This window comes from Ahaetulla prasina, chromosome 1 (assembly GCF_028640845.1).
Source record: "Ahaetulla prasina isolate Xishuangbanna chromosome 1, ASM2864084v1, whole genome shotgun sequence".
Classification (NCBI taxonomy): domain Eukaryota; kingdom Metazoa; phylum Chordata; class Lepidosauria; order Squamata; family Colubridae; genus Ahaetulla; species Ahaetulla prasina.
Window position 1 is genome coordinate 9098856 of NC_080539.1, and position 16490 is coordinate 9115345.

Sequence of the window (16490 nt, forward strand, 5' to 3'; positions counted from 1 at the left end):
CCTCTTTCTTTCCTTCCTTCCTTTTCTTTCCCTCTCTCCCTCTCTCCTTCCTCTCTTTCCTTCCTTCCTTCCTTCCTTCCTCTTTCTTTCCTTCCTTCCTTTTCTTTCCTTCCCTCCCTCCCTCCCTCCTTCCCCTTCCTTCCTTCCTTCCTTCCTTCCTTCCTTCCTTCCTTCCCATGTGACCAGGCTGAAATTATCATACTTTGGACATAAGGTGTGAAGACACAGCTCTCTGGAGAAAGCTCTGATGCTGGGAAAGGTAGAAGGAAAGAGAAGAAGTGAATGACCAGCAGCAAGAGTAGAGGGACTCAAAACAGGAATGGGGACAGCAGTAGAAGAGCTGAAGGGGATACATTATTATTAATGCTTATTATGTATTATACATTATTATTTGATTTTAATTATTATTTAATTATAAATATTTATTAATAATTAACTTATTTTTAGAGACAGTTTGGTTTAGCAGTTAAGGCACCAGACTAGAAAACGGGAGACTGTGAATTCTAGTCTCATCTTAGCCATGAAAGCCAGCTGGGGGACTTTGGGCCAATTACTCTCTCTCAGCCCAACCTACCTCGCAGGCGTATTGTGGGTAAAATAGGAAGAAAAAGGAATATTATGTGTGTTCACTGCTTGAGTTACTTACAAAAATGAGAAAGAGGGGAAGGAAGGAAGGAAAGAAAGGAAGGAAGGAGAAATACTAGAGAAGAGATAGGATGGGAAAGGAGAAAGAGGAAGGAAGGAAGGAAGGAGCAGGAGGGAGTGAGAAAGAAAGTAAGAAGACATAAAGAAGGAAAGTGGAGAAGAAAGGGAGGAAGTGAGGAAGGAGAGAGGAAAGAAGGAAAGGAAGGAAGGAAGGAAGGAAGGAAGGAAGGAAGGAAGGAAGGAAGGAAGGAAGGAAGGAGAAATACTAGAGAAGAGAAAGGAAGGGAAAAGAGAAGTAAGGAAGGAAGGTCGTTTAAATTTTTTAAAATATAAATTCTTTTTTTGGATGATAAAGAATCCCTTGAGTGGATCAGGCTTAATGTTTTTGGTTTTAATTTTTTTTCTGAAGAAGATTTAAGCGATAAAACAAAGGCATTAAACTATTTAAAACCTGTCTTCACATTTTCCAGAGGAGCAGTGAATCTCCTAACTCCAACATAATGACCACTTTTTTAAAAACAAGATTCTATCAAGCTTCATCAAGGTTGGGGGGGGGGGAAAATAAAGGACATTCACAGCACAAAACTTTCCAAGCCACAAATCTGTCTAGTAGTGACTTTTTGCTGCCAAACACAACTTATTCCAGAAAACTTTGCTGTTTGGCATTTTCTACTTCATATCGTTTTTAAGGACAACAGAAATAAAGCTCAATAGGAACAGAAACATTCTGTGCAGGATAAAGGAAGGCTGTGATTCCCATCGGTGTCCCCAATTAACCCCCCAAACCACTGAGGGTGAAAAGAAAGCAAGAGCAGATAAGATGCCACTCTGGCCTCACATCACTTTCCTGGAGGACTAATGGCTGCTCAGTTGTCCAACCTTGGCCACTTTAAAGACTTATGGACTTCACTTCCCAGAATTCCCCAGCCAGTATAGGGAATTCTGGGAGTTGAAGACCACAAGTCTTTAAAGCGGCCAAAGTTGGACACTCCTGAACTACACATTAGTCCAGATTCAGACCAAATGCTAGATAGTAATGAAGGCTTTCACCTTTAATTATTAATCTACAACAAGCCATGATTGCACATTGTGGTTAAGGAATTGCTCCGTAGTTACATGACCTTTCGCCGTGAATTGAAAACGTACTTGTTCATCCAAGCGGGACTGGCTTAATTTTTAACTTTTAATTTTTAAATTCTGAAATTTGAATTTTAATAATTTTAAATTGGGGTACTGTGTTTTATTGGGGTCAATCTGACGGTTTTACATTTAAACTTTTAAATTTTTTGGCCATTATATAATATGTTATTTTAATTTGTTGTTTTAATATTGTATATCGTATATTTTTAATTTGGCTGTACACCGCCCTGAGTCCTTCGGGAGAAGGGTGGTATAAAAGTCTAAATAATAAATAAATAAATAAAATAAAATAAATAAAATCTGCCTTTAGACATGGCAGGCCAAAGGACACCATTGGAAAATCTGAAGGACCACTTGGGCACAAATTATCTTGGAGAAAATGTATTTAGATGGTCACTAAGAGTTGACAGTGGGTAATGGCCCCAATCCATCAAAAATCAATCAAACCAAATCACATTGCAGTTTGTTGACTTTGTTGTTAGTCACAACTGAATGTGTAATTTAGGAAAAGGGGCTTTCAGAGAAAATAAGGTTACACTCATGCTTTCGTTCTGGCTTCGCTGATATTCCACAATGCAAAATACTGTATTTTTCGGAGTATAAGACGCACCGGAGTATAAGGCGCACCTTAGTTTTTGGGGAGGAAAATAAGAAAAAAGCTGATTGGCAGGTGGATCGGCCTCCCGGAATACCCCCAACCAGCTGTTCCCAGAGGTGAATTTTAGCAACAGGTTCCTTGGTTGTGAGTTCTGTGCCTTGCTTTCTTTTGGCTTTTTTTTTTCTGCCTCGGAAACTCCGTTTCAAAAAAAAAAATTTTTCTGCCTCTGAAAGCCTCCAAAACAGAACTTCAGAAAAAAAGCCTCTGAAGCTCTTTGGGAACTTTTTTTCTGCAGCTCTATTTGGTGGCTTTTTTTTTCTGAAACTGCTTTTCTGAAGCTTCGTTTTTGATACTTTTTTCAGCCTCTGAAACCTCCGTTTGAGAAGCTGGGCGGGGCTACATTCGGAGTATAAGACGCACCCAGATTTTCACCCTCTTTTGGGGGGGGGAAAGGTGCAACTTATACTCCAAAAAATACGGTAAGTGATGATAAATGATGACAATTGTTCTGCTCAAAGCATCACAGGACCATCCATATATTTTGGCCAGAGAAACCAAAGAGGTCAAAAATTAACAGGTTACTAAGACCTTCATTTTTGGACAATCCAGGTCATCAGCATGTATTCTTTTTTATATATATATAATTTTATTTATGGTTTTTTTCTTTAACCTCCGTAAGTTCTTGGTGAACAGTTTATTATCTGGGTCAATATACTTTGCATACAATTCTGATAATGATATTACCATTTAAATATACACAATCCTAATTTTTCAACTTCTAGCGTTTGTGTATACATAGTAATTATAATATGTTTCAGTATACATAATACTATTTTCCCAATTTCTACTTTCTATTTCTTTTTTCTAACATTTACTAAAATAACCGCCATGTTAAAAAATATTCTATATCAATCCATCATCTCTTGCCCTTTTTAGAATTTCAACTCTTATTAACATTTTGGTGAATCTTTCCTGCTTCTCCATCACCAAGCATTCTGCGGTGTTCACTCATTTGCAACTGGAGTCGGTGACTTGAAAACACTTTCTAGATCTCCACTTCCCTGGGTGCCTGGTTCCTAGGGTGCTAGGAAAATCTCCATTTTCCTAGATGTTTGGTCCTAGATCTCTGCTGTCTTGGAAGCCTGATCCTAGATCTCCACTTACCTGGAAGCCTAGCCCTAAATACAATACCTGCTTTCCTGGAACGTTCATTCTAGATCTGTTTTCCCAGAAGCTTCGTTCTAGAACTTGCTTTCCTGGAAGCTTCATTCTAGATCTCTGCTTTCCCAGAAACTTCGTTCTAGACTTTGCTTTCCTGGAAGGTTCATTCTAGATCTCAGCTTTCCCAGAAATTTCATTCTAGACCTTGCTTTCCTGGAAGGTTCGTTCTAGATCTCTGCTTTCCCAGAAACTTCATTCTAGACCTTGCTTTCCTAGAAGGTTCATTCTATATATCTGCTTTCCCAGAAACTTCGTTCCAGACTTTGCTTTCCTGGAAGGTTCATTCTAGATCTCTGCTTTCCCAGAAACTTCATTCTAGACTTTGATTTCCTAGAAGCTTCATTCTAGATCTCTGCTTTCCCAGAAACTTCATTCTAGACCTTGCTTTCCTAGAAGGTTCGTTCTAGATCTCTGCTTTGCCAGAAGCTTCGTTCTAGACCTTGCTTTCCTGGAAGGTTCATTCTAGATCCCGGCTTTCCTAGAAGTCTGGTTTCATAACCACCTCTTCCCACAGAACGCATGTGGTGGTGACTAATGAGGTTCCAACCATACCATACCAAGGTAAAATGTGGGTCTTGACAGGGTAACAACCAGCCATGGCCACCATCCCCCAATCCCACCGGCTCTCACCTGGATGAATGAAGACCTTCTCCACAGAAAACATGGCCGCAATGGGGAGCAGCAAGTCATCACAGCCCAGAGAGGCAGCCTTGAGGACGGCACAGGACAAGTTAGGAGGCAGAGGAAGCCAAACCATCAGCTGGCCCAATTTGGTCACGTGACCTTGCCTACCATTTGAGGTTGGAAGAGAAGATTCATGAAGGATTATGTTCTTCAGTTAACTGGCTCACACAAGATGTTCAACTATCACCTAGGGAAGGTTAGCCCACAGTGTGACTCGGGATATCCCATTAAGCTTATCAATGAAGGAGATGACCTGGCTGAACCCGAGGGAGGGGTCAAACATGTCGTCAATCTTGAGACCCTTCGAACCAGTGGTTAAATGTAAAATTTGTTATTACTGGTTCTATGGGCATGGCTTGATGGGGGAGAGGTTAATGTGACTGGGTGGGCATGGCCAACTTTTTTTTTTACTTTTAAAAGCATTTTTTCTACAATCTCTTCGGCCCAAGAGGTTGTAGAAAAAATGCTTTTAAAAGGCTCCTCTGACGATCCCAGCTGAGTTGCCTGACCCTCAGAGGCTTTTCTTTTCTTTTAAAAGCATTTTTTTTTGCCTTTAAAAGAAAAGAAAAGCCTCTGACTATCAGGCAACTCAGCTGGGATCATTAGAGGAGGCTTTTAAAAGAAAAAATGCTTTTAAAAGGCTCTGATGATCCCAGCTGAGCCACGTGATCATCAGAGGGTTTTTTTTTTACTTTTAAAAGCACTAGAAAAAATGCTTTTAAAAATAAAAAAAAACCTTCTGATGATCGCGCAGCTCAGCTGGGTGGGGGTGGGGCAGGGATTTTTGCTACCGGTTCTCCAAACCACCCGCCGCCATCGCCTCAGATCGGGTGTACTTCTCTGAAAGCTCCCCAGTACAAATAATAAAGTTTACCTGTCAATTGCTCCGCATTGATAGAGCTGCTTAAGGGCGACTAGAATGTGCTTCTCATCCGGATGGTCCAAATATGGAAAGCTGTTAAAAGCAAAGAAGATGACTTTGACAGAGATGTACAGGAACTGTTACCTAAAAGGGCCTGAAGTTTTTAAAATCTAGAGTAATAGGATAACATTTGGAAGCAATTCAGGCAGACCCCTCCCTAATTGAGCCTCTGGTGGCTCAACAGACTAATGCAATCTGTTATTAACAGCAGCTGCTTGCAATTACTGCAGGTTCAAGCCCCACCAGGCCCAAGGTTAACTCAGCCTTCCATCCTTTATAAGGTAGGTAAAATGAGGACCCAGATTGTTGGGGGCAATAAAAGCTGACTTTGTATATAATATACAAATGGATGAAGACTATTGCTTAACACAATGTAAGCCGCCCTGAGTCTTCGGAGAAGGGCGGGATATAAATTAAAAAAAAAAAAATTCTAGCAGCAGGAGGAGGAGGACTGTGGGAACCTTGGTGTTTTCTGAGCTTAGTTGCATTCTTGCAATTTTCATTACCAAACTAAGTAACATCATCAGTGCTGGGAGTGGGGGATGAGGAGGAGGAGGAGGAGGAGGAAGGGGAGAATGACTGTGGGGTCCTTGGTGTTCTCTGAGCTTGGTTGCTTTCTTGAAATGTTCATTACCAAACTAGGTAACATCATCAGTGCTAGAAGGGAATGGGATATGCAGAGGAGGAGGAGGAGGAGGAGGTTGGGGGAGGAGGGAGAGAGTGGAAGGGGAGGACTGTTGAGTTCTTGGTTGCTTTCTTGCAGACGTTTTATTACCAAACTAGGTAACATCATCAGTACTAGACGAGGAGGCAGAGGAGATGCAGCACAATCAGGCTTGTAAAATTCTGTTACTACAGCCATATTCAGCAAAATGAGTTTTAATCTTTCTGTGGGGTTGATCCCAGTCTACCTGGTGGAGCTGACAAAACCAATGTGGAAATCAATAAAAGCACAATCTGATTCACATAGGCTGGGCAAAATTCCTGTTTGAAAAAAACAAAAAACACAATCTCCAAATGCAGGTAGGCCTCATTTTACAACCATTCGTTTAGTGACTGTCTAAAGTTCCTGTCAGGCCTGGAAGCCATCTTTATCCTTGGATCTTCAGGCCTGCCACATTTACTACTGTGGGAAACTGGGAGGCAGGATTGTATGGAGCATGGGTGATATATATACAGTCATAATAACATTCCTTTCTCAGGGAGACAAGGACATTCTGCCCTACCCCTGGAGGGGTGTGGCTGGGAGGCATCTCCAGTTGGGAGGGTGGATTGATTGGGCCATGTGATGGACATGTGGGCGCAAGGGAAGGGACTTGGACTTTCCTTTGGGTGGGGAAAACCTGGAAGCTTTCAGATTCGGGTTTTCCCAGATGTGGCAATATGACATCTCTCATAAAATGGAACTTTGAGGAAACTCAAGCCTCGGAGTTTTCTTTCGTTGGGGGTGTTACTTGGAACCCTGACAGTTACAATGGCATTGAAAAAAGAGACTTAAGATCGTTTTTCACTTACGACCATGGCAGCAACCCCCATGGTCATGTGATAAAAATTCAGACGCTTGGCAACTGGCTCCTGTTTATGACCGTTGCCGTGCCCTGAGGTCACGTGATCACCTTTTGCGACCTTCTGAACAAGCAAAGTCAATGGGGAAGCCAGATTCACTCTACAAGCATGTTACTAACAGTAACTGTCAGTAAGTGAGCGAGCGAGACACTGCAGTGATTCACTTAACAGCTATGACAAGAAACGCCACAAATTGGGACAAAACTCACTTAATAACCATCTCGCTTAGCGCCCACATGTCCATCACCTGGCCCAATCAATCCACTCTCCCAACTGGAGATGCCACCCAGCCACACCCCTCCAGGTGTAGGGCAGAATGTCCTTGTCTCCTTGAGAAAGGAATGTTATTATGACTAAATATATATCACCCATGCTCCATACAAACCTGCCTCCCAGTTTCCCACAGTAGTAAATGTGGCAGGTTTTGTGGGAGGTTTTGGGGTCAGTCGTGATTGTAAGTCAAGGACTACCTGTATAACAGTTTCCCCTACTCTTGTTTTTTTATTGGCATTTATATCCCGCCCTTTTCCGAAGACGCAGGGCGGCTTACACTGTGTCAAGCAATAGTCTTCATCCATTTGTATATTATATACAAAGTCAACTTATTGCCCCCAACAATCTGGGTCCTCATTTTACCTACCTTATAAAGGATGGAAGGCTGAGTCAACCTTGGGCCCGGTGGGACTTGAACCTGCAGTAATTGCAAGCAGCTGCTGTTAATAACAGACTGCATTAGTCTGTTGAGCCACAAGAGGCCCCCTCTTGAACAACAATCTTACAGGGTAGGCTGGGCAGACAAAGAGCGACAGAGAGCCAATAGGAACAAGTCTCGCTTTGGTGCTTAGGTCAGCATTTGAGGAACGAGATCCACGCCAAGGATTACCTGATGACGTTGTGGATGGCCAGGCACTTCAAAGTCAGCATCACGGATGTCAAACTGGTCCGTTTGATCTCTGGAACCATGTGGTCCGGCATGCACTCTTCCCAGAAGTCCTTGTTATAGACCCGGAAGCATTTCCCAGATGCCGTTCGACCGGCCCGGCCCGCGCGTTGCACCGCCTCACTCCTAGTGGTAGCACATGGAAAACAGAAAAATCTCAGCTACTTATTAGCCAAATGTCTCTGGAGATTCAGGTCAGGGTTGTCCCAAAGGTGTTTTTTTCAAGAGCCAACTGGACTTTCTGGTTTTTTCTTTTGAAGACGTTTTGCTTCTCACCTAAGAAGCTTCTTGAGTTTTGACTGGATGGTGGGGAATGGAAGGATTTATGCTCCTTGCAGATAAGCTGGTCATTTGCATCCTTTTAGTGGGTCGTTAAGGTCACCTGTTGTGCCTTGTCCTCCCTCCTCTCCTCAGCCGGGCCCCTCCCTCCTCCTGCCGGGCCTGCTATCAGATTCAGAGTCTGATAATGAAGAGGAACGGCCTGGCATGCCTCCAGCCCCCAGCCCTGGCACCATGCCCGGACAGAATGTCAGGAATGAACAAACAAACCTCACTCCTAGAGCGTGTGAGCATGAAGCCAGCCACGTGCTAGAATTGCCAGCAGCAGATCCAGAGGAAGAGAACCCACAGTGGACGGATCCCGGCTTCCGGAGATCTGAGAGGTGACGTCAGCAGAAGGAAGGGAGGGGCAGGCCTGGATAAGTGCTGAGTCATGGAGCTACACCCCACGGCCTATATAAAGGATCTGCTTTTTGGCATTCCTTGAATCAAGCAAAGTCTCATCTGGTTTACTGAAGTCACACCTTGGATTCCTGCCTGCCCTGAGAAATCTGAAAGGAATTTGGCAAAGCTGCAGAGGCTTCGTGGCCACACTTGATACAGACTTCCCAGACCCGGTCGTCGGAGGGGGAGGGGGACACGACATCACCTGGACACAGTGGTGAAATTGTTGTGTCTCGTCCGATCTCACCACCACAGCCGGGGTCTGCTTATCTGCTTCCGAACGCTGAAGAATGTCCTAGCATGCCTCCCGGCCCCAGCCCTGGCTCCATGCCCAGACAGGCTGAGGAGGGGGCATCTCCCGGCCCCAGCCCTGACTCCATGCCCAGACAGGCTGAAGAAGAGCAAGTATCTCCAGCCCCCAGCTCTGGGTCCATGCCCAGGCAAACGGAGCAACTAGACCCCTCCCCCTCCTCCACAGCATGTGAGCCTGAGGTAGGTCAATTACCAACAGCTGCAGGCTGGAGTGATCCTCGCTTCAGAAGACTTGATAGACGGGGCAACAGAAGGAAGGGAGGGGCAGGCCTGGATAAGTGCTGAGTCATGGAGCCACACCCCATGGCCTATATAAAGGACCTGCTTTCTGGCATTCTCTGAGTCAGGCAAAGTCTAAACATATCTTGCTGAAGTCACTTTCTGGTCTCCTGCCTGCCCTGAGGACTTTGCTAGGACTTTGGCAGAGCTGCAGAGGCACGCCTGATTCGGATTTCCCTGACCCGGCCGTCAGCGGAGGAGTGGGACACGACAGAAATGTAAAATTTGTTACTACCAGTTCTGTGGGCGTGGCTTGGTGATGAGGGTAATGTGACTGGGTGGGCGTGGCCAACTTAAAAAAAAACTTTTAAAAGCATTTTTTCAGCCGAAGAGGTTGTAGAAAAAATGCTTTTAAAAGGCTCCAACGATCCCAGCTGAGTTGCCTGATCATCAGAGGCTTTTGTTTTCTTTTAAAAGCATTTTTTTTTGCTTTTAAAAGAAAAAAAAATGCCTCTGACGATCAGGCAACTCATCTGAGATCGTCAGAACTTTTTAAAAGCATTTTTTTACAACCTCTTCGGCTGAAGAGGTTGTAGAAAAATGCTTTTAAAAGGCTCTGATGATCCCAGCTGAGGCACGCGATTGTCAGAGGCTTTTTTTTTTACTTTCAGAAGAAAAAATGCTTTTAAAAGTAAAAAAAAAAAACCTCTGATGATCGCACAGCTCAGCTGGGCATGGGGGTGGGCAGGGATTTTTGTTACCGGTTCTCTGAACCACCTGCCGCCATCACTACCGGATTGGGCGATCTGGTCCAAACCGGGAGCATTTCACCCCTGCCTGGAGGTTAATCTGTGTCCTCAGGGTCACCTGAGTGGTGCAAATGGGTGTGGAGCCTTCTTGGAACTGCTGATAGGACCGTGTTGTAGACTGGAGATGGATGATTGTCCTACAGTCCTCCTCTGTTGAGGGAAGACTGTTCAATTTTGACATAGATGGCCTCTTTAACCCCTCTTTCAAACCAGTGGTCCTCTCTGTCCAAAATGTGGATTTTGTTCTCTTCAAAAGAATGGCCTGTGTCTTCTACATGCAGACGGACTGCTGAATCTTGTCCTGATGTGTTTGTTCTCCTATGTTTTGCTATGCGTTTACCCCTCTCTCAACAGAGGGGGAGGGATAGATTCAAGAAGCAACTGGACTTTCTCGTTATTCTTTGAAGGCGTTTTGCTTCTCACCCAGGAAGCTTCTTCAGCTCTGACAAGATGGTAGGGAAGGGAAGGATTTATATTTCTTGCAGACAGCTGGTCATCTGCATTCTTTTAGCAAGTCATTAAGGGTCACCTGGAGATTGATCTGCCTGCAAGGAATATAAATGTCAGACCTGTAGAAGTTTCTTGGATGAGAAGCGAAACATCTTCAAAGAAAAACCAAGAAAGTCCAGTTGCTTCCTGAAAAAAGCATCTTTGGAACAATATTGACCTGGATGGCTGAGAATCTCTAAAGACTTTTAGCTATACAGTTTGGGATGAGCCCCCTTGAAATGTGTGGGAGTAGGAATGGATTTCCAGAGAAAAAATTGCAGACTACAGGAACCAGGAGCATCACTCAGGAGACTGTTCTGTCCTCCCTCGCCTCTGTCCGAGTGATGGCTTAATTAGCCGGCACTATCAACTCTGGCAGCAGAATAGCCAGTATCTGCCAAGAGCCTCCGTTATCTTCCACGATGCTGATGAGTCACCTAGAAACAAACTTCACCTCTTAATCAGTGGATTTGCCTGTTACAAAGAGACACAGCAGCTCTGGCTGCCTTTTATATCCTGTGGGGTGTTGGCTCCATGACTCAGCACTTCCTAGGCCTGCCCCACCCTTGCTTCTGTTGTTCCCTCCTCTCCTGCCTACGAAACCAAGCCTGATTGCCGTCAGCTGGGTCTGCAGGCGTGGCCTGGGGGGTGGTGGAAAGAGTCAGGGGACGGAGGCCTCGTTATCTCTTCCACCTGGCCTGTTTCTGGCTCCTGGAGCTGAGCCAAGGAAGCCGGTGCTCCCAAGGTAAGTCCTGACAGCCCTTCCCTCTCACTGTCCAAGTCAGTTTCTGGCAACAGGCCCGGCTCAGGAGGGCACAGACACAACAGAGACCTTGAGGACATAAATAAATCCCAAAGTGCTTCAAGGACCCTCTAAAAGGATGCAGATGACCAGCTGTCTGCAAGGAATATAAATCTTTCCATTCCCCACCATCCAGCCACAGCTGAAAAAGCTTCTTGGATGAGAAGCGAAATGTCTTCAAAAGGAAAAAACCCAGAAAGTCCAGTTGTCTCTTGAAAAAGAAAAAAACCTTTGGGACAACCAAGACCTGGATGACTGAGAATCTCCATAAACAGAAGCTTCAGTCTGTACTGTGGTCGTAAGTTGAGGACTACCTCGATGCAAAGCTAAATCAAGATTTCTGTCAAACTTACTTCGAAATTGGCACTACCTCCAGCACATCCAAGCTAACTCTTGGGTTGTGGTTTAGCTGCTTCACAAACCCACTATCAACCACGTATCTGAAATAAAAGAAGACAGAAGTGTAAAGTCTTACCAAACTGGGGGCGCACCTATACAGGTAGTCCTCAACTTACAACATGATTTAGTGACCATTCGGAAGTTACACCACCACTGGAAAAAAGTGACTTAGGACCATCTTTCACACTTACAACCTTTGCAACAACCCCATGGTCACATGATTTACATTTGGGTGCTTGGCAACTGGTTCGTATTTATGACGGTTGCAGTGTCCCCGTGGTCATGTGATCTCCTTTTGCGACCGTCCGACAAGCAAAGTCAATGGGGAAACCAGATTCACTTAACAACGGTGTTACTAACAACTGCAGGGAATCACTTAACAAATGTGGCAAGAAAATGGGGCAAAAATTACTTAACAAATTTCTCTCTTAGCAACATAAATTCTGGGCTCAGTTGTGGTCGTAAGTCAAGGACTACGTGTAAAAATAATAATAACTTCTAGACATTATTTAAAACTATAAAAAAAAAACACATGATCCTCAACCTGGATTTTCAATTTAGCACTCAGGGCTACCAAACCTGTCTTTCATTCAGGACCTGGTATACTGCACGAGTCAAAAAGAGGGCTGTGAAAATATTTACTGACCCCTCACACCTGGACATAAACTGTTTCAACTCCTACCCTCAAAACGACGCTACAGAGCACTGCACACCAGAACAACTAGACACAAGAACAGTTTTTCCCCGAAGGCCATCACTCTGCTAAACAACTAATTCCCTCAACACTGTCAAACTATTTACTAAGTCTGCACTACTATTAATCTTCTCATCGTTCCCATCACCCCTCTCCTCCCACTTATGACTGTATGACTGTAACTTTGTTGCTGGCAATCCTTATGATTTATATTGATATATTGACCATCAATTGTGTGGTAAATGTTGTACCTTGATGAAGGTATCTTTTCTTTTATGTACACTGAGAGCATCTGCACCAAGACAAATTCCTTGTGTGTCCAATCACACTTGGCCAATAAAAAAAAAATCTATTCTATTCTATTCTATTCTATTCTATTCTATTCTATTCTATTCTATGTGACTGCAGAGCAGGGGTGAAACCCAGCAGGTTCTGACAGGTTCTGGAGAACCGGTAGCAGAAATTTTGAGTCGGTTGAAGAACCGGCAAATACCACCTCTGGCTGGCCCCAGAATGGGGTGGGAATGGAGATTTTGCAGTATACTTCCCAAGCCACGCCCACAGAACCGGTAGTAAAAAAAAATTGGATTTCACCACTGCTGCAGAGCCCTCCTTTGGTCTCTGCAAGGCTTCATGTCTTACAACCGTCATAACCCACGACCATAATTGCCAGACTCAACTGCAAGCAGTCCTTGACTTATGACCACATTTGCCCACAAAACTACCGTTGCTAAGCAAGACAGTTGTGAAGTGAGCTTTGACTCATTTTACGACTTTTCTCGCCGCAGTTGCCAAGTGAATCACTGCAGTCATTAAGTTAATAACAGGGCTGCTAAGTGAATCTGGCTTCCCCCATTGACTTTGCTCGTCGGAAGGTCGCGAAACACATGACCCCAGGACTCTGCAACCGTCATAAACATGAGGCCAGTTTGCCAAGCATCTGAATTTTGATCACATGACCACGGGGATGCAGAAACGGTTGTTAAGTGTGAAAAATGGTCCTAAGTCACTTTTTTTCCAGCGCTGCCGTCAATTCGAACGGCCGCTAAAAATATCTCAAGGACTACCTGGATGAAACAGCTTCAGAGTTCAGCCACAAAGCCCAGCTCAACATCCCCAGAACTCTTACTTGATCCCATCGATGGTCAAAGATGTGGCTGCGATATTTGTGGACACGACACACTTCCTGATCCCTGGCGGAGGCGGCACGAAGATCTGTCTTTGCTGATCTAAGCGACAAGAACAGATTCGGAAGGAACACCAACTTCTGAACTGGCTTTCCCAAGATCGAAAGCAAAACCTGGCTAAATCAAACTCCACCAGAGACCAGCAGCAGCCAGGCTACAGAGCAAGGAGTGTCTGACCTGGACTACAACGGCCATCATTCCCAGCCAAGACAGTTGAAAGATATTGGGAACTCTAGCCAAGCGTATGAAAAGGCAGCAAGAATGGAATTTCTCTTTTCATAGAATCATAAGGACTGGAAAGGACCTTAGAGCAGAGATGGGATTCAGCAGGTTCGGACCAGTTCTGGAGAACCGGTAGTGGAAATTTTGAGTAGTTCGGAGAACCGGTAGTAAAAATTCTGACTGGCCCCGCCCTCATCTAACTCTGCCTTCCAACTCTGTTACGCTCACCTGTTGGCATGCAGCCATACAATGGCAAGATAAGTAAGCCGTCCACGGAGCGATCTCTTACGTTAAAGCGGTAATCTATCATTTCGGCTTTCTGGAAGAGAAGCTCGCAAGCTCTTTCAATCTCCGATTGTCCTAGTGGGAAACCACAAACTCATTTAAGGTATTTGTTCTATAGGCAATTCTCGACTTGTAACCATTTGTTTGGCGATCTTCGAAGTTACAATGGCAATGAAAAAAAAAAGGGGGGGGGCTTACAACTGGTCCTCGCAGTTATAACCGTTGCATCATTACCACGGTCATGTCATCCAAAATTGGGTGTTTGGCAACTGGCATGTATTTGGGTGGTTTTTTTTGTAACTTTTTTTTATTTTTTACACACAAACAACAACATACAATGCATCTTTTCTGAACAGAGTATCGGCCAGGTACACGTTCATACCAAATTTAGTTCTCCTCCAACACGTCTTACATGCTTTCACCAATATATTTTCTCTCATTTTTATTTCCCTTTTTACATTTCTCTTTGGACATATAATCTTACCCTTCACCTCCAATTTTAATCTTTTATCAAATTTTCCCTCTTTTCCCCCTTCTTTTCTATTCCCATTTATATTAAACCCTTATATTCCCACTTAATAATTATATTCTTTTATATCTTCTACTTATCCAACATCACCATCAATCGTGTATTTACATTTAAATGACAATTCATAGACTGTTAACCATAATCAAAAAAAAAGGAAAGGAAAAAAAACCAAGAAAAAAACTCAGTTTTTCTTTATAATGTCATTTCTAAAATATCATTAATCAATCCATAAAAAGGTAAAGGTAAAAGTTCCCCTTGCACATATGTGCTAGTTATTCCCAACTCTAGGGGGCGGTGCTCATCTCCGTTTCAAAGCCGAAGAGTCAGTGCTGTCCGAAGACATCTCCGTGGTCATGTGGCCGGCATGACTCAATGCCAAAGGCGCACGGAACGCTGTTACTTTCCCACCAAAGGTGGTCCCTATTTTTCTACTTGCATTTTTTTTTACGTTCTTTCGAACTGCTAGGTTGGCAGAAGCTGGGACAAGTAACGGGAGCTCACTCCATTACATGGCACTAGGGGTTCGAACCGCTGAACTGCCGACCTTTCGATCGATAAGCTCAGCATCTTAGCCTCTGAGCCACCGCATCCCTAATAAATCCATAATAACCTTCAAAAAAAATTTCTCATTTTAAATTCCATTCTCATTATTTAAATCATTTAGTATAATGCCAACTCTTTTTTGTGCTTTAAATTCCATGAGTATTTTAACCAGTAAATATTTTAATCCTTTTTTATTTTCCTCCTTTTTCTCTTCCTCCTCTTTTTTTCTTTTTTCTCTTGGCATGTATTTGTCCCAGCTAGCTTCCAACAAGGAGTTATGTAGGAAGCCCGATTCATTTAATGACCACGTGATTCACTGAACTGCAGCGCTTCGTTTAACTGCCATGATAAAAAGGTTGTAAAATTGGTCACGGTTCACTGAACAACCTCTTTGCTAGCAATGGAAATTCTGATCCTAGTTGTGGTCCTAAATCAAGGACTACCTGTATTCCAAGGGAAGAGACATCAAGCTTAAACAAAACAAGATAAAATATTTTATATATGAGCAACCTGTGATGACCCAGGGCACGGGAACAGAGATAACACAAACAGCTGGCAATTCAAACAGCCCCTTTATTGCTCCAAAACTCCCCAAACGCTCCCATGTTTCGGGCAAGTCCCAGAGCAGAGTGAGAACAAACCCCCACACAAACCTCAAGCAGCCTGTGGCTGCAATTAGTCCAGCCCAGCGCTGTCTGCACGGCAATAAATCCCAAATGTGTTTGGCAAAATGGGGCCGTGGTGGCTCAGGCTGTAAGAAGCCTGTTATTAAAACACAGCAGCCTGCAATTACTGCAGGTTCAAGCCCCACCAGGCCCAAGGTTGACTCAGCCTTCCATCCTTTATAAGGTAGGTAAAATGAGGACCCAGATTGTTGGGGGGGCAATAAGTTGACTTTGTAAATATACAAATTGAATGAGACTATTGCCTTACACACTGTAAGCCGCCCTGAGTCTTCGGAGAAGGGCGGGATATAAATGTAAATAAAAAAAAAAAAAAAAACAAGAGCAAAGCAAGGAGTTCAGGGAGCAAAAAATCCAGATAATTAATCCAGAACACCAACAAGGACTCTTGGCAAATTCAAACGTCAGCACACAACACTTCAGGAACTCAGTGTTTGTTCCCAACAAACGCCCCTCTCCACGGCGTCTCCTTAAGCCTCATTCCCCAGGTGTGCCTGGTGAAGCCGGGCGAGGCACTCTCCTCGCAGGTGACCTTCTCTGCCTGCACTGATCCTGCCTTCTCTGCACTCTTCTAGCCTGTTGTGCCTCGCTCGCCCCCCTCTCCGCAGCCGGGCCCCTCATCTCCTGCCAGACACTGATAGTGCTGAAGAATGTCCTGGCATGCCTCCAGCCCCCAGCCCTGGCACCATGCCCGGACAAACTGAGCAAACAAACCTCCCTCCGATAGCATGTGCGCCTGAAACCAGCCATGAGCTGGGATTACCGGCAGCTGGGGACAAAACGATGCAATGGATAGATGCACGCTTCCGGAGAATGGAGAGGCGACGTCAGCAAAAGGAAGGGAGGGGCAGGCCTGAATAAGTGCTGAGTCATGGAGC

At 44.3% G+C, this 16490-nt stretch overlaps 1 protein-coding gene across 5 annotated transcripts in view; it reads right to left on the reverse strand.

Annotated features, from left to right (window-relative positions):
- The window catches only part of DHX40 (DEAH-box helicase 40), a 51461-nt gene that overhangs the window by 18842 nt on the left and 16129 nt on the right, over positions 1-16490 (reverse strand). For 4 of the 5 annotated variants that reach the window (XR_009152815.1, XR_009152814.1, XM_058164130.1 and 1 more), the window contains exons 7-12: positions 13801-13932; positions 13293-13392; positions 11424-11510; positions 7660-7842; positions 5163-5243; positions 4235-4392 (exon numbers count right to left, since the gene is read on the reverse strand). Coding sequence is in view for 3 of the 5 variants with exons in the window: in XM_058164130.1 (XP_058020113.1) it covers positions 4235-4392; positions 5163-5243; positions 7660-7842; positions 11424-11510; positions 13293-13392; positions 13801-13932 (741 nt within the window). In the remaining 2 variants the exon portion in view is untranslated. The remainder of the gene's footprint in view (positions 1-4234; positions 4393-5162; positions 5244-7659; positions 7843-11423; positions 11511-13292; positions 13393-13800; positions 13933-16490) is intronic. The other variant, XM_058164129.1, reaches the window with a different exon arrangement.